A 22,073-nucleotide genomic window follows, 5' to 3' on the forward strand; every position below is an offset into this window, starting at 1 on the left:
ACAGCTCCCTTTCCACTAGTATTACTAGTAGTACTGGACTGGGATTCGAACCTAGTACCTAAGGGTCAAGTGCCTAGGTTAGGTGCAGCAATTTGGATAGTGGAATTTTCCACCGTAACGGTGCTTGGTCTAGTAGCACTAGTATCCTAAGTAGTAGTTAGGTTATTAGTACTACTATTACACTCAATAGCTGTAGAATTTGCTCCCTTTCCAGGAGTATCAAAAGTGTTATTAGCTCCCTTTCCAGGAGTATCAAAAGTGTTATTAGCTCCCTTTCCAGGAGTATCAAAAGTGTTATTAGCTCCCTTTCCCGTATTACTAGACACCGTAACGGACCTTACTACTGTACTAATTAACTAATTACTAAATTAGTTTATTACATTGTATGAATATTTACATTGTGGTTCATTAGGAGTTCCTTTAATAAAAACAAGAATTTTTTCAGATTCAATAGTTTTTCTAACTTTTTCTTCAATTTCCTAATCAATCTAATTATTTATTCAAATTACTTTTTCTATATTTATTTCTGATTCATATGTATATAATCTTTTATATTTCAAATTAACACTAGTTCCCATAGTATTCATAATACTCCTAGTACCCATAGTACTCCTAGTATACCTAGTACTACTAGTTCTGGTAGTTACCAAACTGGTCAAATCCCTTAATGTACATAAATTACCTAAAATTAAACTAATTAAATTATTTAAAATAATTATCTAAATTAAAATATTTCATACGATTGAATTTATTGATATTAGAATTTAAATTAATTTTAAGTTTATAATTTTGTATAATTAAATTTAAATTTATTAATTTCATAATTTATACAAATTTATAAAATATTATTATTGGGACTTCAATTCTTCAATTCTATTTAATTCTATAAATTCTTTTAACAAATTTAATTAATATAAATTTAATTAATTTATTTAATTAATTAATTTAAGAATAATGGAAAATTATATATTAGAAGAATCTTATATATCACCAATTGCTAAACCGAAATTAACAGGTAAATCACTTCTACGTTCATTAAAACTTATAAAACGTGCATTAACAGTAGAAAAACTTGCTAAACAATATAAACTAGGACAATCCAATATTAATCAACTTAATAAATCTAATTTACAATCTACAACTGATGATAAATCTAATTTACAATCTACTGAAGTTGTTAATTCGAGTTTGAATGAATTGAATGATATGAATTTGGATATACATTTGACTAGACTTGTAAAAAGAGGAGTATTAGATGTTACAAAATCATTACGTAAAGGTATAATAGGAATAGTATTAATAGCATCAGATGTACATCCAATAGATGTAGTATCACATTTACCAATTTTATGTGAAGAATTATCAATTTCATATGCTTACGTAACTAATAAAAGAATATTATCTGATATATGTCAATCTAAAAGACCAACATGTGCAGTATTAATTGTTAAACCTGTAAAAGATTTACCAAATAAAATTAAAAAATTATCTGAAAATAATAAACTCGATTATACCAAATTATATCATAAAGTCGATCAGAATATTAAAAAATGTCATCCATATCTTTAATCTCATTACTATACACAGTATACAGTAGTTTAAGAGTATTAGTAGTTAAGGAGTATACAGTAGTCTAAGGGTGTTAGTAGCTAGTCTATGCAGTAGTCTAAGGGTATTAGGTGTAGTCAGATAGTTTAGGAGTAATACATTTCATAGCTGTAGAATTAGCTCCCTTTCCCATAGTACACTCTATACCTGTAAAATTAGCTCCCTTTCCAGGAGTACTAAAAGTGTTATTAGCTCCCTTTCCCGTATTACTAGACACCGTAACGGAGCTTGCTCCAATACTATCCTCAGTACTAATACCATAGTACTAACTAAGTACTATAGTAAGTAGTCTAGTTAGTAAGTATATAGTAATGAGTATACAAGTGTATAGTACATAGGGTATAATATTAGGTATTACTTATGGTTAAATATCTTAATTATTCCATACATATACTATGTAATATACACTTGAATAATTAATATACTCCTAATTACTAGGGTATTAAGGGTTATTAAGGGTTACTATGACTACCTTAGTAATCACATGGTCTAACTGTCTTAGGGCAGTTAAGGCTATTAGGGTACATAAGGGTAATTTTAGGGTTATTAGTACTATTAGTACTATTAAGGGTATCTAAGGGCTATTAAGGCTATTAGGACTAGTAGGCTATTTAAGCCTATTTTAGGTATTTAAGTAATTAAGAGCATTAGAATATTAAATATTAATTTAAAATATTGTTATTAATAAATTTAAAATATTGTTATTAATAAATTTAAAATATTGTTATTAATAATTAATTGGCTAGTTAATTGATAAATTATAAGTACCAAATTTACTAAATTTGGCTATATAAAATTTGCAGCTAATTACAAAAATAAAATTCAAATATTCATTTTAACAAATAATTTTACTAAATAATTTTATCTAAACAATTTCTATTAATAAATAAATTATAAAAATGGAAAATTCTAAAGAAATTGAAAATCAAAATAAAATTCAAACTAATAATAAAATTGAAACAAATAATGAAATAGAAACGAATAATGAAATTTTAACTTGTTTTATTTGGTTTTGTTTAGGATTTTTGGCAACATTTGGATATAAAATCCATGAGAAGTCTGCGAAAATATTCGTAATGATTTTCACATTGTCTGGTGACCAAAATGTAAATTTTGGATTTATTTTTGAAATTATTTTAATTTCTCTTTATTTTTCTGGAATTTTAATTGCGTTTCTATTGTTTCCAGTGAACATTTTTTGGTTACAAATATTCTTAAATATTACTTGTTTTATGTTTTTATTAATGATTTTACCGTCAGCTATGCTGGTAAAATTAACTCCTGAATCAGCAGAAACCGTAAGATTAATCTTTTATATATTAAATGGATTCTGTTCATTTGGTATTGGAGTTATTACAATGATAGGAGCTTCACTAATTACTGATCATTTTGTTGGTGGAAAAACTTCACTCAAATTATTATTTTACCTTTTGAGTTATCCAGTAGCTGAATTTGCAAGTGATTTGGCCAATAATTTCTTTTACTCTTTCTATCATGGGTATTTGAATGGATTTGGGAAAAGATTAGCCAAATTCATGTCATATGAATTGGCAATAATTTTATTAATATATTTAGTGACAAGTTTTCTAATATATTCATTTGGAAATTACAAAGATCCAAATCACAAGATTTGGATGAAGTCTAATGTCACTAATAAGACTAATATCTTTAAAAAAGCATTAAAAGTATTTATAAGACAACCCAAATCAATTTTCTTATTATTGATCTCAAATATTACTTATGGAGTCTTTCAAATTTATTCAAGTAAATTTTTAATAGTAGTAGTTATATAATAGTATTAGGAGTTGTGAGAGGAGAGAGGAAAATTTTTTCCTCTCTACTTAATTAGCCGGTTATCTAGTTAAATTGTCTAGTCAAATTATTATGTAGTTAGCCTATTGTCTAGTTAGTGGAATAATAATTGATTAGTGTTGTATTTGGTAAATGTTGTTGATGGGCAATTTGCATATCTTACGATGTTGTCTATGACTATTAGTGTCTTTGATTTTATTGGTCGTTTGATTTCAGGTTTAGTACGAATTCGTATGGAGAAAAGATTATCTCCTGATAACTCTGAACCCAAGACGGAAGTTTGTTATTTATCACCAATGTTGATAATTTGGCTTTTGGTGATTTCTCAGATTATTATTCTTCTAGTCACTTGTTATTCACTTGCCATTGATCTGCCTGGTACACTTGGCTCTTTTTTCAGTCATAACATTGCCTTACTGATGTCCTGTTTCTTTGGCTTGGTTAGGGGTTTAGTTGGCTCAATTGTATACTATCGTGCATCCAATGTTAAGGTGAATAATATACTGGAAGTCATAATTGATGACGTTTTAACTTCTGACGATGTTAACTTGGTGAAGTGTTTTGGAATTGGACTCTATGTAATTATTGAGGGTGTCACTCTGGTTCTGATCAAGATTACGAATATATACTTTATACGTCTTGTACAAAGACAAATGCAACAACATTGAAGATAATATTCTATAATACATATTTTTATTAGTTACGGTGTTACAGTGTAAGGGGTATTAGGGGTATTAGTGGTATATACTAAGGGTGTTAGTACTATAGTAGTAGTATACCCGTGGTAATATACACTAGTGTATATACATACAAGTATATACGGTATAGTATTAGGAGTATATAGTGGGAGATGTATCTTAGGGTATATTTAGTAGGTACTCTAAGATACTAAGGTACACTACTGTATGTTAGGTACTCTACCAGTACTATCTGCTCTATGTAATGTATATTTTATGGTATAGGACTAAAATTATGTGGTTACAAAGTATTAAACAAAGTCCCGTTTGTCTAATACAAAACGATTTGTTAAAACTTAAATTAAGAATTAAATTATGCAGGAACAACAAGACCACCAACGTCACTTAGTGCAGCATGAACACCATGATGGGCAAGATGTGCAGCATGAGCAGCCAATGCATGGACAAATGGATGTGCGGGAAGTCCTTCAAGAGCAGGAAGTCCTTCGACTAATCCATGAACACCAGCTACAAAGGCTGCCATACCAAGATGAGCTTCAAGAGTACCAGCGGCAGCGAATTTAAGGAATACGTGGTGAGAACCTACAGCTGGGTGGAAGAGTTCCAAATGGACAAACTTCTCAGAATCCTTGTTACCTACAAAGTGCAAGTCAAGAAGTACTTCACCAGCAGCAGCCTTCCAAACAGCAAGGTTTCCACATACTAATTCATCAACCTTACCATGTACTGGTCTAACCCATGTAAAGAATTTACCTCCCTTTGAAAAGGTCTTGTGAAGGAATACAGTGGCTGGAAGAGTTCCGAGTGGGCAAGCGCCAGCTGCGACAGAGGTTTTAGTACCTTCACCATATTTTCCAAAAAGTACAAAGCCTAGGTCTTTGAGGTTCAACTTCTCGGCATGGAGTCCAGATGCCAAAGCAAGTAAAGCTAATATAACAAACTTCATCTCTGACTATTAACTAGTTGTCTTAAGTTTTTAGCTCTAGTAACAAAGTGATTATAGTGATAGAGTCTGGGTCAAATTCCCTTACCCATGGGGCACGTCATATTCATATTCATTCCCCACTAAGAGTAATTGGAGTATCTTATGTGGTAACTGATATAGAGCTAAGCTAATATGGATGGTTATAGTTGCCAGATATTTTGACTCTATATAAATATATAAATAGCTATAGTAGATAGTAGATATAATGTGTATGTTATCAGGTCTTAATTCACTAGGTCTTAATAGAGCAGATAGTTAGTTGAGGTGGTCTAAAAATGAGTCAGCTAACAGTTGATTATACCATAACTGGAAGTGTGTTCTGGCCTTGTTTACTGGAGGTATTCAAAGAGTATTAAGGCTATTATGGCTATTATGTATTACTATAGTATATAGACTATACACTAGTGTATATTACAAGTATACGTACTTTGGTACGCATAGGTATATTTGTATGTGTATACTCGTGAACTAGCCTTCACTATTAAGGTGTTTATAGACTGTATATTAGTGTATAGACTAGATATTAAATGTGTATGAGATTAATTGAATAATTTGGAATTGAGTTCAGCAGCTTCATCGAATTTGTTTTTGAAGAGTTGTGCTTGTTCGACATTTGGGAATTTGAGTGCGAGTTGTTCCACTTTATTACCATCTTCAAGAGTATTTTGTGCAGTCCAGACCCAAATTTTATCACTTCCAACATTAGGTGTAAGTTTACACATATTATTTGTCTGCCATACATAATGATTTGCAACTACTTTAAAAGTCTTTTCTTGCCTTAATAAGAATCTAATTTTACCCGTTTCTCTATGACGTAATAGTTTAGATTCACCTAATCCACGTTCTTTCCATACTCCGGAACCATCTGTATCTGTTGACCAACGATATAATTTCGATCTCTGACTCCAGAATACATCTTCATCTTCTTCACCTGTTTCTACTTTTATTTCTTTTACTTCTACCTAAAATTATTTATAATAGTGTAAGAAATACTTTTGGTGCTTTCCAATCACCTTCAACAACTTCTTCTTCTTCAACATATTCAGTTTCTTTAGAAGTTTCATTTTTCATATCAACAGTACCAGTAGTATTAGTATTAGTAGTAGTAGTAGCTCCCTTAGCAGTATCCTCAGTAACGGTGCTTGGTCCTACTGTAGTAGTACTACCCATAGTACCAGTAGTACTAGTCTGATTACTAGTAACCTTAGTACCACCAACTCCAGTACTAGTACCTTTGGTAAGGTTAGTACTGTTAGCTCCCGTAGTACCAGTCACCGTACCGGAAGTATCAAGAAGTTCATTAACATTAAGTTTCATTTTATCAAAAAAATCTTGTGCTCCATCGGAGACATAATTGAATGTATCAATAACTTTTTCGGGCATTTTATCAAATGATTCAGTGACAGAATCGGCAACTTTACGTGCGCTTTGTGATACATCAAATGTGAAATTTTCTGAAAAGTTTTTCGTCTTATCAGATACAAGTGTAAATGTTTCTTTTACCTTTTCAGCTAAATTTTCAGTAGCTTTATCAGATTTTTCAAGAGCACTCTTAAATGTATCAACCATATCTTTTTTCATCTTCTCTGCTGTTCCTGTTACTGAATTTACTACTGAATCTAATGTTTCTGCCATTTCTAAAATTTTATTATCTCAAAATTTAATTAAATTATTAAATAATTATATTTCATTCCCCACACATCTATAGAATATATATACAAAATTTATCCAAATAATTAAACAAATATATTTAAAATATTAAAATTAATTTATAAAATTAAAAAAATTCATTCTAAAAATTATTATATTAGTTAATTTATCAGTAGTTAATCTATTAGTTAACAAGTTCATCTAGTTCATCAAATAAAGTCCATCAAGTTCATCAGACTGCTCATCAGACTGTCCGTCAAATCGGTCATCAAATCAAGTTAATCAACCAAATTGAATAATAAATTCATTAAATCCATCAAATTCATTAAAATCATTTAATTAATCAGATTCATTAAATTAATGAAATTTATAAGAAAAATTAAATTATTTAAATGATTTTAATGTTTCAGCAACTTTTTCATATGCGGTTTTTGTTTGTTCTTTAACTTGATCATATGATTGTGTGAAATAAGTTTTAAGTTGAAATGTTACATCATCAACTTTCTTTTTAGCTTGTTCAACTAAATTTTCTTCTTCCTTTTTATCCGTGTCTACCTTTTTTTCTAATTTTTCTGTCATTTATTCAATTAATTACAAAGTCTCATATATAGTAACTCAACTACTGTTATCCTAATTTTTTATGTGTATTTACCCCATAATAATATGTATGTGTATGAATTATGAATATTAGTCCTTAAAAATAAATCATCACAATAACCTCCTCAGTTATAGATTCCAAATATTTAATTTGATTAAATAAAGGAATAAATAATGGTATTAGGAGGTCAATGTGATTATGTGATTAAAGAGTATCTCTTGATTTATCTCTTGAGGACCTTTCTGATGATTCAGAAGGAGAATCATCAGATTTCTTATCTCTTGATGGATATTGTTCTTTTGAACGTTCAGTTTCATCTTTTGATGCATATGTGTCACGTACACGTTGACTTACTCTTTCTGATGATTCATCAACTTTCTTCACTGAATCTTGTAATTGTGTCATCTTCTTCAACTAACTAAGTTCCGAGTTAACAAATTTAAAATTCCGAGTTAACAAATTCTAAATTCTCTAAATTGAGATTAATTTTTGAGTTATGAGATTAAATTCTCAGTTGACAGAATAAATTCCGAGTTAAATACTCTTATTGAATAATTAAATTCTTAAAGAGATGTAAAAATTCTCTAATATGAGAAATTAAAAGTTTAATAAATAAATGTGTGTACCCAACATAAATGTGTGTATGGTATTATTGATGTTGTGTCCAATTTTCTAATATCTCTTTTAATACAAATATATTCATATATGACATTATAAATTTATTATATATACAAATTTCTATTAATATTTTTAATAAAATTATTATAAATTATATATATTTAATTGATATAATTATGGATAATTTATATTATATATAACCCCCTTCAAATTTAAAGACAAGTTAATATTGTCAGATTCTATTCTAACTTATACTAAAATACTTTCTAGACAAATACTTTTACACATAAATTAAATTATATTAAATTATTATATTAAATTAATATTTTTATTTATTAAATCTATTTTGTTAGAAAATACGATTTCTGATATTTTTTAATTTTTTAATAATTTCATTAACTTTTAAATTTAATTGATTGGCAATATTATATTTATCATCTAATGTCATGTACATTTCACATAAATCACCATCGACGATATTTTGTACTGGGAAATAATAACTTCTGAACATTTGTACTTCTCTTCCAGTGACGGTATCAATTTGGTTGCACATGAGCATTTCCAAATGCTGTAGAAAGTCCAACTCATCTTTACTTACAAATGGTACCAATACACCAATTGAACCCATCAAAGTAGTGTATAATACCACTTCTGAGTGTATTGGATTAATTCTTACCCTCTGAAATGATGTCACAATGTCTCCGAGATGGAATTGGTTATGATATTCAAAATAGTTACTCCGTACTACATCTTCGTTATGTGGTACTCTGGATACAAATATGGAATCGAATTTATCACCAGCTATTACTGTACTGTAGTCTAATAATTCCATACTTGATAACCAGCGTGGGCCTGTACTGGTAGTTGTTAATTCAAATTCCCCAAGATCCTCACCATAGAATTTTATTCTCAGTAACTGTACACTTTCTCTTATGTCTCCACAGTATATTCTACTCCCAATCACCTTTATATCCATAAATCCATGACTTGTTAGACTACGATGTTCTCCTTTCAATAACATTTGCTTCTTACCCAATGAATACATTCTCAATTTACTTCCAATGGCACATAATAATAATTTGTTTTCATAATTGTTAAAACAACGGATCCATCCCTTCGTATTTGTTATATGTAATAACTTTATATTAAATCCATTCACCAAATTATTATAATTCGAATCATATTCATATACACGTATACAACTTTCCACTTCATCATTTACATCCACTATATTCATATATATAAGGGTTATCTAAGTAGTTAGGAGTAGTTAAGGGGTAATTAAGGTATATAAGAGGTATCTAAGGGGTATCTAGGGTGTTAGATAGTTAAGGGGTAAATAGGTATATAAGGGTTATTTAAGGTAATTAAGGGTATATAAGGGTTATCTAAGGGGTATATAAGGGTAATTAAGGGTTATTCTAGGTATATAAGGGGTATCTAAAGGTATTTTAGGCCTATTAACTACTTAAGGCTATTTAGGGTATTTAGGAGTAATAGGTCGTTTTAAGGCTACTAAGGCTAATTTAGCGTATCTAAGTACTTAAGTCTATTTAAGCCTATTTTAAGGCTCTTAAGCATTATTTAGCCTTTCCCACCCCTTTTAGCCTATCTAACCCTATCTTAACCCTCTAAGCCCCTTACCCTATCTAATCCTACTTAAACCCCTAACCCTCTCATCCCATAACCCTAACTATCTAACTATCTTACTGTGTGTTGGATATAAATGTGCATTTTTAATAGTCCCAACTATCAACAATTGTATTGAATTTAATATACAAGTATATGCTGTAGTAGCTGCTTCATTTTCAGTAAATAACAATTTGGCTATAGTTTCTAAATTTATTGGATTAATTATTCTTATACATGAACTCCATTTCCCCACTCCTGCTCTATAATTTTTCAATTCCATTACTTCAAAATTGTCTCCTTCCAACTTTATCGACATCATTTCTTTATTTATTTCTTCTACTTGTTCTATATTATATGAATTATAATCTGATTCTACTATTAATATTAATACATTTAATTTTCCCATCATACTAATACCTTGTGATCCTATACCAGATGTCATCTGTGATCCAACACCTTGTGATCCTATACTTTGTACTCCCATCTGTGATCCCATACCTTGTACTCCATGTACACCCATCTGTGTACTCGGTATATTACATAAGTTTGATGGTAATAATAATAATTTTCTTGGTGTATATTCTAATGGTATAGTAATTTCACTAAATACATCACCATTAATTATACAACGGAATATTTTCAAATTATTTCCCAATATACATACAAATCCATTTAAACATAATAAACTATTAAATGTATCAATACTATCCACTGTATTATCTCTCATACTATCCCTAGTACCATCTCTAATACTATCTCTAGTATCCACCGTATCAATAACATTGGATTGTATATATAATGGTAATATATCAAGATTATTATTATTTGGATAATTGGGTATAATAATATAAGTCTTAATACTCATTAAGATTAAACATTGTTTTTCCATATACTGTAATAATTTTAATTTTAATGGTTTCGTACCCATAAATCTTGATTCTTGATCTATTAAATTACCTATCATATCCAATGTATTACGTATTAATACACCATTATTCAATCCAACATATAAATATATTTCATCATCTAATACATTCATTTAATTATACTATATACTAATAAACTATCTACCACAATTTAACTATATAAATTACCTATGGACACTAATTAACTCCTAAATTACCTATGGACACTAACTATAGACACTAATTTAACTATACAAACTTAACTATGGACACTAATTTAACTAAATTTAACTAGGGGAATAAAATTCTTCACTATGTGAAAATTTACTTGTAAGTAATGTTACAGATTCTGGTAATGAATTATTTCCTAATATTTGTGATGAACATAATTTGAGATTTTTATCTAATTTCATAATTCGTACAATATTATCAATACTACCACAACAACAGAATTCAGCTTTAGTACCAGAATTGGGATGTTGTATTGCTAAACATGTTATTTCTGTTGATAAATTCCTTCTACCTACTTCTACCAATTCTGGTACTTCCGTATCTGTAAGTTGGAAATATATTATTTCACCTCCAGTCAATACTAATATCAATTGTGTATCATTATTATCTGCCAATTTTACTCTTTTTGTTGATTGTACTTTCCATTCTTTTATTATATCACCTGATAAATATCTATATCCACCATCATGTATTTGTACATATATTCCTCTAGTAATACCCGTACCACCAGTAACAGGTACTCCATTAGTAACAGTACCTACTCCACTTACTCCACTCACTCCTCCTACTCCACTACTACTAACTCCGTTACGGTATGACATGTAACAACAATGTAATGTTGTTATTGATGTTAAAAAAAATGAATCAGTTACTTCTTCTACAGCTTCACCAATAGATAATACAAGTGTATTACCTTGAAATGAGATGATAATATATTCATCAAAATTGGATTCTAGAGATTTGATGGTGAAGACATGTTTAGGACGTCCAGGTAACTCATTGAAAGCTAATTCCTCAGTATTGAAACCATATCTTAAACATTTAAGACGTGAATTGTACCAACGACCACATGCTACAAATATATCATAATTATTTAATCCCATGACATCGGCCACTTTCATATCCACTACTAATCCCATCGAACTCATTCTATCCACTACTACTAAATTCTGTAATACCCTTGGCTTAAACGCTATGATGGCATTTTTAGCGTCTGGATGTAAACTTGTACATATTACATCCTTGTCTCCATTGTCTAATGATGTAAATTGGTATAACTTGTGATCTCCTGATTCTGAACCTATGAATAAGTAACCTGATCTTAGTATACACATTGAAATTCCCACGTCTACTGTATCAAAATATCGAATCACCACCTCACTCACTGTATTGTCATCATGTGATAACTCGATCTTATACAAGTCTCCATACTCTGATAACAGCAGTATGAAGAAAAAATCCTTCATCTTATGTACTGAATAGTTCGTTATCAACAACGTTTGTGATTCTGACATCTCCAAACGTCTTGGGTATGAACAAAAAACATCTGGATGCTCCAAATTCTTGTATACTAAATAATTCTCACAACATACTAATACTCCTCCTGGTCCTCCTGGTACTGGTACCAACAAGTGTGCTGACAAATCTACTGGTAATGTCACCTTCTTTACTACATGATTCAATCCCAAATCCATCTCCCAAAATGATAATCCTTTACGTAATAATTCAGAATTCAATACTACATCTGATTCCATTCCATTACGTGGATCCATTCCACTGTGTGAGTTCATATTGTGTGAACCCATTCCTGTGTGTGAACCCATTCCTGTGTGTGAACCCATTCCTCTGTTGGAATCCACACCATTCAGTGAATCTAAATCCATAGTATTAAGATTAGATTCTAATTGTGGTGTATTAATATCAATTTGCATAGCATCAACATTTTCATATGATTGTTCTAATGATGCGAACATTGGATTTTCATATCCCACTTCCAATGCTACTAAATCAAAACATATTGAATGACTTTTATGTGCTTCTAATGGTGAACTGATTGTTAAATTTGCCTTAGTGTCTCGGTTTAATATATATACAAATTTCTGACGCTCTATTGCACCTATCATTATTGCACGTCCTTTTGGATCTACTGCTAAATATTGTCCTGGTACTATTCTTCTAACACCTAAATATTCAGTTACGGTGCTTGCTCCAATAGGGATAGTTAAGGTAGTTAAGTAGTTAAGGTAGTTAAGTAGTTAAGAGTATATAAGGGGTATTAGGTAGTTAAGGGTAATTAAGGCTATTAAGGGGTATTTAGAGGTATCTACAGGTATTTTAGGGTATATAAGGCCAGTTAGGGCTATTAGGCTATTTAGGGCTATTTTAAGGTATTAGGCTATTAAGTAGTTAAGGGCTATTTAAGGCTATTAAGTAGTTAAGGGCTATTTAAGGCTATTAAGTAGTTAAGGGCTATTTAAGGCTATTAGGTAGTCCTAGCCAGTCTTAAGTACTCTACAGTACTCTACAGCAGTCTACTAATCTACACTAATCTAAGTTAGTCTAAGTATATACCAGTTTTTCCATAAGTTTCGGAATGTATTCTTTTGAATGAATTGGTTTGTGTTGAATATTCTAGAATCACTAATCGACCACTATCAGATGTGACGGCAAGATAATCTTTTAATGCTCCAGTAAGTCTAAAAGCTGCAAGTGCTCTTACAATACCAAAAGCTTCAACACTAACAAGTTGTTGTAATTTCCCTAATGAATTTAAACTATAAAGTTCAAGTATATGTGAACGTGCTACTACAAACTCTTGTGCTTTTGGAGCTGAAAAACTACCTTGAACACTAGCCGTTACACCCGTAGGCTTCTTTAATGTTAAATTATATAATACTGGCATTCTAAAATTTATTCTTCAATAAAACTTTTCGACAATTTATAATTTTCCCCCACAATTTATATTTTTTTTTAATAATTAATTATAGAATTATGATAATAATTTGTATATATAATAGAAAATTCCATAATAATAATGGAATCTAACAAATTTAATTAATATAACAAATTAATAAATTATTTTATTAATATTAATAAATAATTGAATAAATTATAATTAATTATTTTATTAATATATTAATTTTTTAAATATCTGATGGGGTACAACATCAATTCTTATATATATATATTTTTATTCATAAAATTTTAATATTATATTAATTTAATTATAATTATATTATTATATATATAATAATATTTATAATTAATATTATTAAATTCAAATGTGTAATATATAAACAAATTTTATCACATTGTTGTTAATTGTATAAACTGTTGTTAAATATATAAACTAATGTTAAATATTATTAAATGGTTTAATATAATTATTTGATTGAATAATTAAATGAAATTTGAGAAAATAATAATTTTTTTCTTTTTTTCTATTTGGTTATTTTTTTCAAAATGTACAGAATTATTTAATATATTAAAAGAAATTACACTTAAACATTATGGTAATATTACTGATGAACTTCAATTACAAAGTAAATTTTACACATTCAAACTCCTTAATTAGCTCTTAATTACCTCTTATTTACCTCTAAATTAGTCATACCAGTGGCCTAATTATGCCTTAACTAGCCTTAATTACCCTTAATTACCCTTAAATTTCCCCTTAATAGGCCCTTACTTGCCTTTATTTTACCCCTTAATTATCCTCAATTAACTCCTTAACTAGGATTACTAGCCTCTTAATTAGCTCTTTAATTAGTCCTATTAGGTTTTTATTTTACCCCTTAGATACCTCTCCATTACCCCTAAATAACCCCTTATCTAGATTTAAATTACCCTTTAATTACCTCTAAATTAGTCTTATTTTACCCTTAATTAAGCTCTAATTTACTCCTTAATTAAGCTCTAATTTACTCCTTAACTAGGCTTAATTTACCTCTTATTTACCTTAATTAAGCTCTAATTTACCCCTTAATTACCCCTTACCCCTTAACTACTGTTAATTAGTTAGATTGTATTAATATGTATTATAGTATTGGAGAATAAGATTAAAGATTCAATAATAAAAGCAAGTGAAATGTTAAATTTGGAAAATTTTGAATCATCAAATTGTGAACCAAATTTCACTTCATTTTGTCCTCAAAATTGGGTAATTCTCTATTACATCACCATAATTATATAAATTATTATAATAATTAATCTTATTGTGTGTTATAGTATTATTTGGGTGATGGTATACATTGTAAGGCCGGATTTGATTATACTGGTCCATGTGAAAGAGTTATGGATTTTACAAATAAAACTCCACTAGACAAATTACGAATTTCTAATGAATGTAAAATTCAATGGCCTTGTAAAGTTAATAAATTAAAAAATTTTCCGAATATTACAAAATGTCCTAAATTTTGGTATACATATGGTATCTACGTTACGGTGCTTGTACACACCGACTTAGATATTATCTCCCTAAAGGGGTTTCTTAACCCCCAAAGGGGCTCCCTAACCCCCAAAGGGGCTTTCTATAGTTATCCTAGTTATTTATCTATTTATACCCCTTACGGGGTTACACAGCTATTTACCTATATACCTAGTTATATATAGTAGTTAGTTATATAGTTAGGGGAGTAGTTAGTTATACAGACCCCTTACGGGGGTACCTTTAGTTAGCCCCTCCGGGGCTTAATAGTTAGTTATATCCCCTTACGGGGATACTGTTTGACCAAGCACCGTAACGCTGTAACTGAATTATTTATATTTTATAGAAAATATATGTATACCACATGAAAGTTATATGGGAATTTGTAATCCAATACCATTAGAAGATTTAATAAAAAATAAAGAAAAATTAACTTTAAAATGTGATTTAGAATGGGATAATAATTTGTTTACTAATAATTTATCAAATTTTAATGAATGTCCATTAGGTTATAATATTACTCCCGTTACGGTGACTGGTCCACCAAACAGTAATGGACCTGATAGTAATAGTACTAATAGTACTAGGGATATTGGTACCACTGGAGCAAGCACCGTTACTAAGGGAAAGGGAGCTAATTTTATGGGTACAGAGTGTACTGCTAAGGAAGCCCCTTTCGGGGCTGTTACTAAGGATATTGGTACAGTTGGAGCAAGCACCGTAATGGAAATATGTATACCAGATGAAAAATATAAAAGTAAATTTAAAGGTCAATTATATTTTAAAGATTTACAAGATAAATTAATTAAAACTTATCAATACAATTTATTATGGTATTATTTTTACTTAATTTTATCAATAATACCCTAATTTAGCCCTTAGATACCTAATGTACCTAGTGGTCTTAGATAGGCTTATGGGCTTATGGGCTTATAGGCTTTAAATAGCCCTTAATATACCTAATGGCCTTAAATAGGCTTAAAATACTCTTAGATACCCTAATAGCCTTAAATATCCTTAGATACCCTTAGATTACCTAATTGGCCTTAGATATCCTTAGATACCCTAAAATACCTATCACCCCTTATTTAGCCCTTAAATACCCTTAATTACCTAATTACTCCTTAATTACCTAATTACTCCTTAATTACCTCTTATTACCCCTTAATTACCTCTTATTACACCTTAAATTACCTCTTTTCACACCTTATTTTACCCTTAATTACCTAATTACCCCTTAACTACTCTTTACTATTATTAATATATTTATAGGAATTTTAAAATATTGAATGAAGAATATTTGGATGAAAAATGTCCATATCAATGGAAATTTGATTCAAATACTTCATTATGTCTTTCACCATCAAATTATCATGTTATTTCTATTATTCTATTTATCAAGTTATTATTATTAATGTATTGTATAGGGACCATGTCAAATTAGATTTAATTTTATGAAATTTGATAAGAAATTAAAAAATATTTGGTCAAATATTTGTTTAGCAGATTTTTATCCAAATATTAAACAAATTATAAATAAACAAATTATAAATGAAAATTCTATAGAAAATTCTTTGAAAAAGAAATTAGAAGAAAAATTTTATAAAAATGGAGCAATAGAACGAAATTTTAATATAATTAAAAAAAATCAAATTAATAAAATTTATACACCAAATATATTACAAAAACAATTAAAAAAATTATATAATCTTAAAAAATCAATAGATAATTCAACAAATAATTTATCAACTAATGATAATTTTTTATCAACACTTCAAGTAAACATACATAAATATATTTAATATATAATTAATATTATTATGAATAATTTGATTATAGTATACAATTGATAAATTAGAAAAGAAAATAATTTCATCAAGTTTTATTAAAATTTCATCAAATATTATTAAACAACAATGTCCATGTAATAAAATTCAAATTTAATTTAAATTCAATTATTTATTTTAAATTTATTTCAAATTTAATCCAAATTAAATAATTTATTCAATTTTATTCAATAATTTGTTAAGTTAATGAATTGTATAGATAATTGGGATGTATATGAGAATATATGTATAGCACCAAAAAGTTATCAATTTTTTGTACCAAATTGTTTTACAATAATTAGTCGTTACAATATCAAATCTAATCCAACATGCAAATTACAATTGTATATCATCTAATAACTCTAATAACTTCTTAATTAGCTCTAATATGGCTTTATTTTGGCTCTAATTAGTGTTAATTTATCTCTAATTTATCCTTAATTAGTCTTAATAGCCCTTTATTTTACTCCTCATCTAGCCTTACTAGGCTCTTATTTACTCCTTAATTAACCCTTATTTTGTACTTAATTAGGCTTATTTTGCCTCTTATTTTACTCTTTAAATGCCTTTATTTTACCCTTAATTATCCTTTATTACTTCTATTTTACCCTTATTTTAGTAGTTAATTAGTCTTATTTACTCCTTAACTAGGCTTACCAGACTCTTAATTTTCTGTTAATTAGTCTTATTTACCCCTTAATTAGTCTTAATTATGCCTTAATTGACCCGTTAATTACCCTAGAGTAGCTATTACCCTTAGATACCCTTTATTTACCTCTAAATTACTTCTATTTTGACTCCTATTTTATCCCTCAACCACCCTTAATTTACCCTTTAATTACCCTTATTTACCCCTTAAATACTCCAAATTTACCCCTTAATTATTTTATTAGTGATGAAATTGTTGATGAAGATTATGTTAGAGAACCTTGTCCTGAGGGTTGGAAGATTGAACAAAAATTGGATGGCAAATATTTACGTACAATTTGTCGAATTAAATTTGGTGAAATTAAACATAATTTCATACAATGTGGCACCAAAGTTGATTTTACTAATATTTCTCCTAATTTTAAAAGAATTTGGTCATATATTTGTAATAGTAAATTCCCATCAAAATCTTCCAATTCACATACCAAATGTAAAGAAAATTTTTACAAGTAATAAATATTAAGTAAATTAAGTAAATTTAACTGAGTTAGTGTAAATTTAACTGAGTTAGTGTAAAATTAACTGAGTTAGTGTAAAATTATGTAAATTAAGTGTACATTGTGTTGGTAATTGTGTTGGTAATTGTGTTGGTAATTGGATTGGTATAGAAAATGTCCATATGATTGGAAAGAAGATATGAATGGTTGTATAGCACCAAATAATTATATTGGACCATGTGATAAATATATAAAATTTAATGAAATATCAACACCAGAACTTAAACAAAATTTTAGTCGAAAATGTTTAGCATTTTGGAATTGTTTAAATAATTGTCAAAAAAATTATTCACAAGTACTTTTTAAAATATTAATTATTTGGGGTAGTTAAAGGTTATTTAGGTAGTTAAGGGTTTAACAGGTAGTTAAGGGGTTATTTAAGGCTATTTAAGGCTATTTAAGGCTATTTAAGGCTATTAGGTAGTTAAGGGTAGTGGTAGGTAGTTACTCTAGGTATTAGAGTAGTTAAGGGTAGTTAATAGGTATTTAGGGGTATATAAGGGGTATTAGGTATTTAAGGCCTTTTAAGCCTATTAGGTAGTTAAGGGTTAATTTAGAGTATTTAAGGAGTAATTAGGTACTTAAGCCTATTTTAGCCTTTTTTAGTCTTTTAGTCTTTTAAGCTTATTTTATCTTATTTTACCTTATTTTACCCTATCTAAGGCCTATTAAGGCCAATTAAGCCTCTAACCCTAATTTAATCCTATTAACTACTTAAACCTATTTAAACCTATTTAATCCTATCTGAGGTCAATTTAGCCTATCTACGTATTTTGGTCTTTTAACCCTTATTAACCCTTATTTTCCCTCTTAACCCCTATCTAGCCTATCTAACCCCTTATTTACCCCTTTAAAACCCTTTTAACCCAAATTATTATATATAGGAATGTCCTAAAGATTGGAAATTGGATAATAATAAATGTATATCAATGTATAAATATGATTTTCCATGTAAAAATCAATTTCAAATACCAAAAATGTAATTTCTCAAATAAATTAATTTTATTAGTTGGAATGAATTTGCTAAACAAGAATTTGAATTCAATTGTCAAGTCTATTGGCCATGTCAATAATATCACAACATCACTCAATACAAATTTAATATATAAATATTATATAAATTTAATATATAAATTTAATTATACAAATTTAATTTCATACATATTATTTAATATATAAATTTTATAAAATAATTTAATTATTGTGTAAATTGGGAAAAAATTTAAATTTTGAAAAAAAAAGTTTAAATTGTAAAATAAAAATTTCTTTTATGGAAATTAATTAAAATTTTGGAATTTATTTTGGTAATTATTGGTATAGAAATTGCGATATTTAAAATCATAAATTTAAGTCCAAAACTTAAATTTATATCATTAAAATTATGTAAAAAATCAAAAAATATACCAAAATATGGTATTAACTTAAATTTATCCAATGGAAATAATATATCATGTCCTAACAATATAAATCTATCTCTTACATTATCTAATCCTCTATCATTACTACTATTATCACCTATTCTATCACTTAATCCTCTATCTCCTCCTTTATAATCAGCTCCTTTATAATCACCTACTCCTCCTTTATCTATACTCCTACTATCACTTAATCCTCTATAATCACCTTTTAATATTTCATTACCATATATATATTTTAATATTATTTTATATTTTTTATTCAATATATTTATTTTATTTTCTATTCTATATTTCATATCCAATTTTCTCATTGTATCCATTTTTTCCTCCGTTACATCTCCTACTCCACTCAATCTACCATCTATTCCTCCACTATCCACTACTTCTCTTACTCCACTCAATCTACTATCAAATATATTATTGGTATAAAATTTATGAATAATTGTTGTATTGATTTGTATTGGATTTATAAATTGTTTAATTATATAATTAAAATCATTTTTTATTGTTAAATTTGTACCAAAACCTGTTGTTAATATATATTTTATATTATTAAATTGTTTTAAAAATCCTATACTAACTTCAAAATCTTTCCAAAATTCTTCATTCAAATATCCTTTTTTCTCCAAATTACCTAAATTTGTACCCAAATTTGTACCTAAATTACCTAAATTTGTATTTAATTTGGTCTCCAATTTGTTCCCTAAATTCTCCAAATTGTTCTCTAATTTGTTCCCTAAATTCTCCAATTTTGTTCCTAATTCCGTATCTAATAATTTTGTACCTAAATTACCTAAATTAGTATCTAATAATTTGTTCCCCAATTTAGTTGCTAAATTTTCTTCAATTTTCACACCAAATTTATTTTTCCAATTTTTTTTAAAATTTAAAATAAAATTATTATTAAAATTAATTTTTTTATTCCAAATAATTTTTTTCCTCCAATTCTTCAAATTTATTAATTTATTCCAATTTTTATTTAAATTAATTAATTTAATTATGGTTAATAAATTATTTTTAGTAAATGATATATTAAAATTAATTAAAAAAGAATTAAAATTATTATTCCAAAATGATAATTCAATAATATCAGAAAAAATTGTTAAATTAATTTTATGATTAAATTCAAAAATTTTAAATAAATTAATTTCTAATAATAATTTAATTAATGATTTGGTATTAAGAAAATTAATATTTTTATAAACTAAATTTAATATTGGACCATCAGACAATGTTATAATTGGTGTTATAAAATGTATAATACCATAATCATCAAAAAATACATCTAAATATATTTCATCATCTTTATGTATTATATATTGTAAATTTTTATATAATCCAATTTCTTTTATTGAATTAAATAATTTTTCATCTAAACAAATTATTTTATTATTAAATTTATTTTTAAATAATTTATTATATAAATATTTATTAGATATTTGTTTATAATTTCCGAATATTTCTGCTGTAGATTTAATAATATTTTCTTTCTTTATTTGTATTAATTTGGATTTTAAATCTTTTTTAAATAATCTAAAATTACATATTGGTATAGAATTTTCTTGACAATTTATTATTAATTTTCCTGAATCTATGGAATAATCCAATACATAACTATTAAAATATCCCATTTCTTTATATAATTTATTAATCAAATTTATTATTATATTTATTTCTTCAATATTTATATTAGAATTTGTGGAATTGGTAGAGTTTGTAGAGTTTGTAGAATTAATAGAATTAAGAGATTTATTAGAGTTATTGGAGTTTGTTGAATTATTAGAATTAATAGAATTTATCTCATTAATAGAGTTTATATTATAAATTTGTAATTCATTTAATTTATTTATTATATAATTATTAATTGAACAATTTTTCAATATTATCCAATCAAAATTTTTATTTTTCGTAATTTTTTCAAATTTCTCTTTATTATTAATTTTATTAATTTTTTCTTTATTAGGTAATATACATAAATAATTTTGTTTTAATATTTTAGAATCAATACATTTATATATTAAAATTATTAAATAAATATATAAATACATTTTAATAAAAACAATATTATTAAATATATTAACACAAAATTTATAAACAAATATATTAACACATTATATTAAAATTTTAAAATATATTTAATACATTATTAAATTTTATTTGATTAAAAAATTTATTTGATTTTGTGGTGGAATAAATTTTATATCTTTTTTTAAACAATATTTTATAAATGATTTATTCATATTATTACCTTTAGATATTTCTATTAATACATTTCTAACAACACTAGGATTTTTTTTACTTAAATTTATCAATACTAATAATATCTTATTTAATATTTGATTCGAATATAATTTCTTTATTTCTAATTCATTATTATATAATTTATTTATTTCTAATTCATTAGTATATTTCTTTATTTCTAATTCATTAGTATATTTGTTTATTTCTAATTCATTAGTATATTTGTTTAATATTTGATTAGAATATATTTGTATTGAAAATAATAATATTTTAGAAAATAATTTACGATTTATAATTTTTAATGATATTATTTCCATTAATTCTATTAATTTATAATAACATTTATATTTTATTGTATTATTTTTTTCATCAGCAACATTTATTTCTTCATTCAATATTTCTTCCAATATCTCAAATATATAAATTAATCTAATAAAAT

At 27.0% G+C, this 22,073-nt stretch overlaps 8 protein-coding genes across 8 annotated transcripts, besides 17 other annotated features; 3 read left to right on the plus strand and 5 right to left on the minus strand.

Annotated features, from left to right (window-relative positions):
* Positions 1-146: 146 nt before the first annotated feature.
* Positions 147-605, minus strand: TA07110 (uncharacterized protein; the record flags this gene model as incomplete). The annotated part of the gene is made up of 3 exons (XM_947763.1): positions 147-343; positions 398-479; positions 510-605. 3 exons carry the CDS (start codon positions 603-605, stop codon positions 147-149), a joined length of 375 nt encoding a protein of 124 aa, XP_952856.1.
* A 349-nt stretch (positions 606-954) lies between these two features.
* Positions 955-1,569, plus strand: TA07115 (40S ribosomal S12-related protein, putative; the record flags this gene model as incomplete). Its single annotated transcript, XM_947764.1, has 1 exon — positions 955-1,569. One exon carries the CDS (start codon positions 955-957, stop codon positions 1,567-1,569), a length of 615 nt encoding a protein of 204 aa, XP_952857.1.
* Positions 1,570-2,507: 938 nt separating this feature from the next.
* Positions 2,508-4,088, plus strand: TA07120 (transporter, putative; the record flags this gene model as incomplete). Its single annotated transcript, XM_947765.1, has 2 exons — positions 2,508-3,372; positions 3,538-4,088. The coding sequence occupies 2 exons, from the start codon at positions 2,508-2,510 to the stop codon at positions 4,086-4,088; spliced, it is 1,416 nt and encodes a 471-aa protein (XP_952858.1).
* Positions 2,598-2,651: a sequence feature (11 probable transmembrane helices predicted for TA07120 by TMHMM2.0 at aa 31-48, 72-94, 101-123, 138-160, 173-195, 215-237, 271-293, 298-320, 350-372, 385-407 and 439-461).
* Positions 2,721-2,789: a sequence feature (11 probable transmembrane helices predicted for TA07120 by TMHMM2.0 at aa 31-48, 72-94, 101-123, 138-160, 173-195, 215-237, 271-293, 298-320, 350-372, 385-407 and 439-461).
* Positions 2,808-2,876: a sequence feature (11 probable transmembrane helices predicted for TA07120 by TMHMM2.0 at aa 31-48, 72-94, 101-123, 138-160, 173-195, 215-237, 271-293, 298-320, 350-372, 385-407 and 439-461).
* Positions 2,919-2,987: a sequence feature (11 probable transmembrane helices predicted for TA07120 by TMHMM2.0 at aa 31-48, 72-94, 101-123, 138-160, 173-195, 215-237, 271-293, 298-320, 350-372, 385-407 and 439-461).
* Positions 3,024-3,092: a sequence feature (11 probable transmembrane helices predicted for TA07120 by TMHMM2.0 at aa 31-48, 72-94, 101-123, 138-160, 173-195, 215-237, 271-293, 298-320, 350-372, 385-407 and 439-461).
* Positions 3,150-3,218: a sequence feature (11 probable transmembrane helices predicted for TA07120 by TMHMM2.0 at aa 31-48, 72-94, 101-123, 138-160, 173-195, 215-237, 271-293, 298-320, 350-372, 385-407 and 439-461).
* Positions 3,318-3,372: a sequence feature (11 probable transmembrane helices predicted for TA07120 by TMHMM2.0 at aa 31-48, 72-94, 101-123, 138-160, 173-195, 215-237, 271-293, 298-320, 350-372, 385-407 and 439-461).
* Positions 3,538-3,551: a sequence feature (11 probable transmembrane helices predicted for TA07120 by TMHMM2.0 at aa 31-48, 72-94, 101-123, 138-160, 173-195, 215-237, 271-293, 298-320, 350-372, 385-407 and 439-461).
* Positions 3,564-3,632: a sequence feature (11 probable transmembrane helices predicted for TA07120 by TMHMM2.0 at aa 31-48, 72-94, 101-123, 138-160, 173-195, 215-237, 271-293, 298-320, 350-372, 385-407 and 439-461).
* Positions 3,720-3,788: a sequence feature (11 probable transmembrane helices predicted for TA07120 by TMHMM2.0 at aa 31-48, 72-94, 101-123, 138-160, 173-195, 215-237, 271-293, 298-320, 350-372, 385-407 and 439-461).
* Positions 3,825-3,893: a sequence feature (11 probable transmembrane helices predicted for TA07120 by TMHMM2.0 at aa 31-48, 72-94, 101-123, 138-160, 173-195, 215-237, 271-293, 298-320, 350-372, 385-407 and 439-461).
* Positions 3,987-4,055: a sequence feature (11 probable transmembrane helices predicted for TA07120 by TMHMM2.0 at aa 31-48, 72-94, 101-123, 138-160, 173-195, 215-237, 271-293, 298-320, 350-372, 385-407 and 439-461).
* Positions 4,089-4,470: 382 nt separating the features above from the next.
* Positions 4,471-5,064, minus strand: TA07130 (uncharacterized protein; the record flags this gene model as incomplete). Its single annotated transcript, XM_947766.1, has 1 exon — positions 4,471-5,064. One exon carries the CDS (start codon positions 5,062-5,064, stop codon positions 4,471-4,473), a length of 594 nt encoding a protein of 197 aa, XP_952859.1.
* Positions 5,014-5,064: a sequence feature (Signal peptide predicted for TA07130 by SignalP 2.0 HMM (Signal peptide probability 1.000, signal anchor probability 0.000) with cleavage site probability 0.974 between residues 17 and 18).
* Positions 5,065-5,642: 578 nt separating this feature from the next.
* TA07135 (RAN binding protein 1, putative) lies at positions 5,643-6,738 on the minus strand (the record flags this gene model as incomplete). Its single annotated transcript, XM_947767.1, has 2 exons — positions 5,643-6,065; positions 6,097-6,738. 2 exons carry the CDS (start codon positions 6,736-6,738, stop codon positions 5,643-5,645), a joined length of 1,065 nt encoding a protein of 354 aa, XP_952860.1.
* Positions 6,739-8,318: 1,580 nt separating this feature from the next.
* Positions 8,319-13,420, minus strand: TA07140 (splicing factor 3b subunit, putative; the record flags this gene model as incomplete). The annotated part of the gene is made up of 4 exons (XM_947768.1): positions 8,319-9,196; positions 9,680-10,627; positions 10,835-12,700; positions 13,090-13,420. 4 exons carry the CDS (start codon positions 13,418-13,420, stop codon positions 8,319-8,321), a joined length of 4,023 nt encoding a protein of 1,340 aa, XP_952861.1.
* A 501-nt stretch (positions 13,421-13,921) lies between these two features.
* Positions 13,922-13,984: a sequence feature (Signal peptide predicted for TA07145 by SignalP 2.0 HMM (Signal peptide probability 0.726, signal anchor probability 0.252) with cleavage site probability 0.428 between residues 21 and 22).
* TA07145 (uncharacterized protein) lies at positions 13,922-18,306 on the plus strand (the record flags this gene model as incomplete). The annotated part of the gene is given in 10 exon segments (XM_947769.1): positions 13,922-14,060; positions 14,562-14,677; positions 14,746-15,061; positions 15,291-15,777; positions 16,217-16,378; positions 16,389-16,722; positions 16,784-16,868; positions 16,991-17,114; positions 17,664-17,927; positions 18,087-18,306. 10 exon segments carry the CDS (start codon positions 13,922-13,924, stop codon positions 18,304-18,306), a joined length of 2,247 nt encoding a protein of 748 aa, XP_952862.1.
* Positions 13,937-14,005: a sequence feature (2 probable transmembrane helices predicted for TA07145 by TMHMM2.0 at aa 6-28 and 386-408).
* Positions 16,314-16,378: a sequence feature (2 probable transmembrane helices predicted for TA07145 by TMHMM2.0 at aa 6-28 and 386-408).
* Positions 16,389-16,392: a sequence feature (2 probable transmembrane helices predicted for TA07145 by TMHMM2.0 at aa 6-28 and 386-408).
* A 912-nt stretch (positions 18,307-19,218) lies between the features above and the next one.
* Positions 19,219-21,951, minus strand: TA07146 (uncharacterized protein; the record flags this gene model as incomplete). Its single annotated transcript, XM_947770.1, has 2 exons — positions 19,219-21,347; positions 21,642-21,951. 2 exons carry the CDS (start codon positions 21,949-21,951, stop codon positions 19,219-19,221), a joined length of 2,439 nt encoding a protein of 812 aa, XP_952863.1.
* Between the last annotated feature and the right edge of the window lie 122 nt (positions 21,952-22,073).

This window comes from Theileria annulata, chromosome 4 (assembly GCF_000003225.4).
Source record: "Theileria annulata chromosome 4, complete sequence, *** SEQUENCING IN PROGRESS ***".
Taxonomy (NCBI): Eukaryota; Apicomplexa; class Aconoidasida; order Piroplasmida; family Theileriidae; genus Theileria; species Theileria annulata.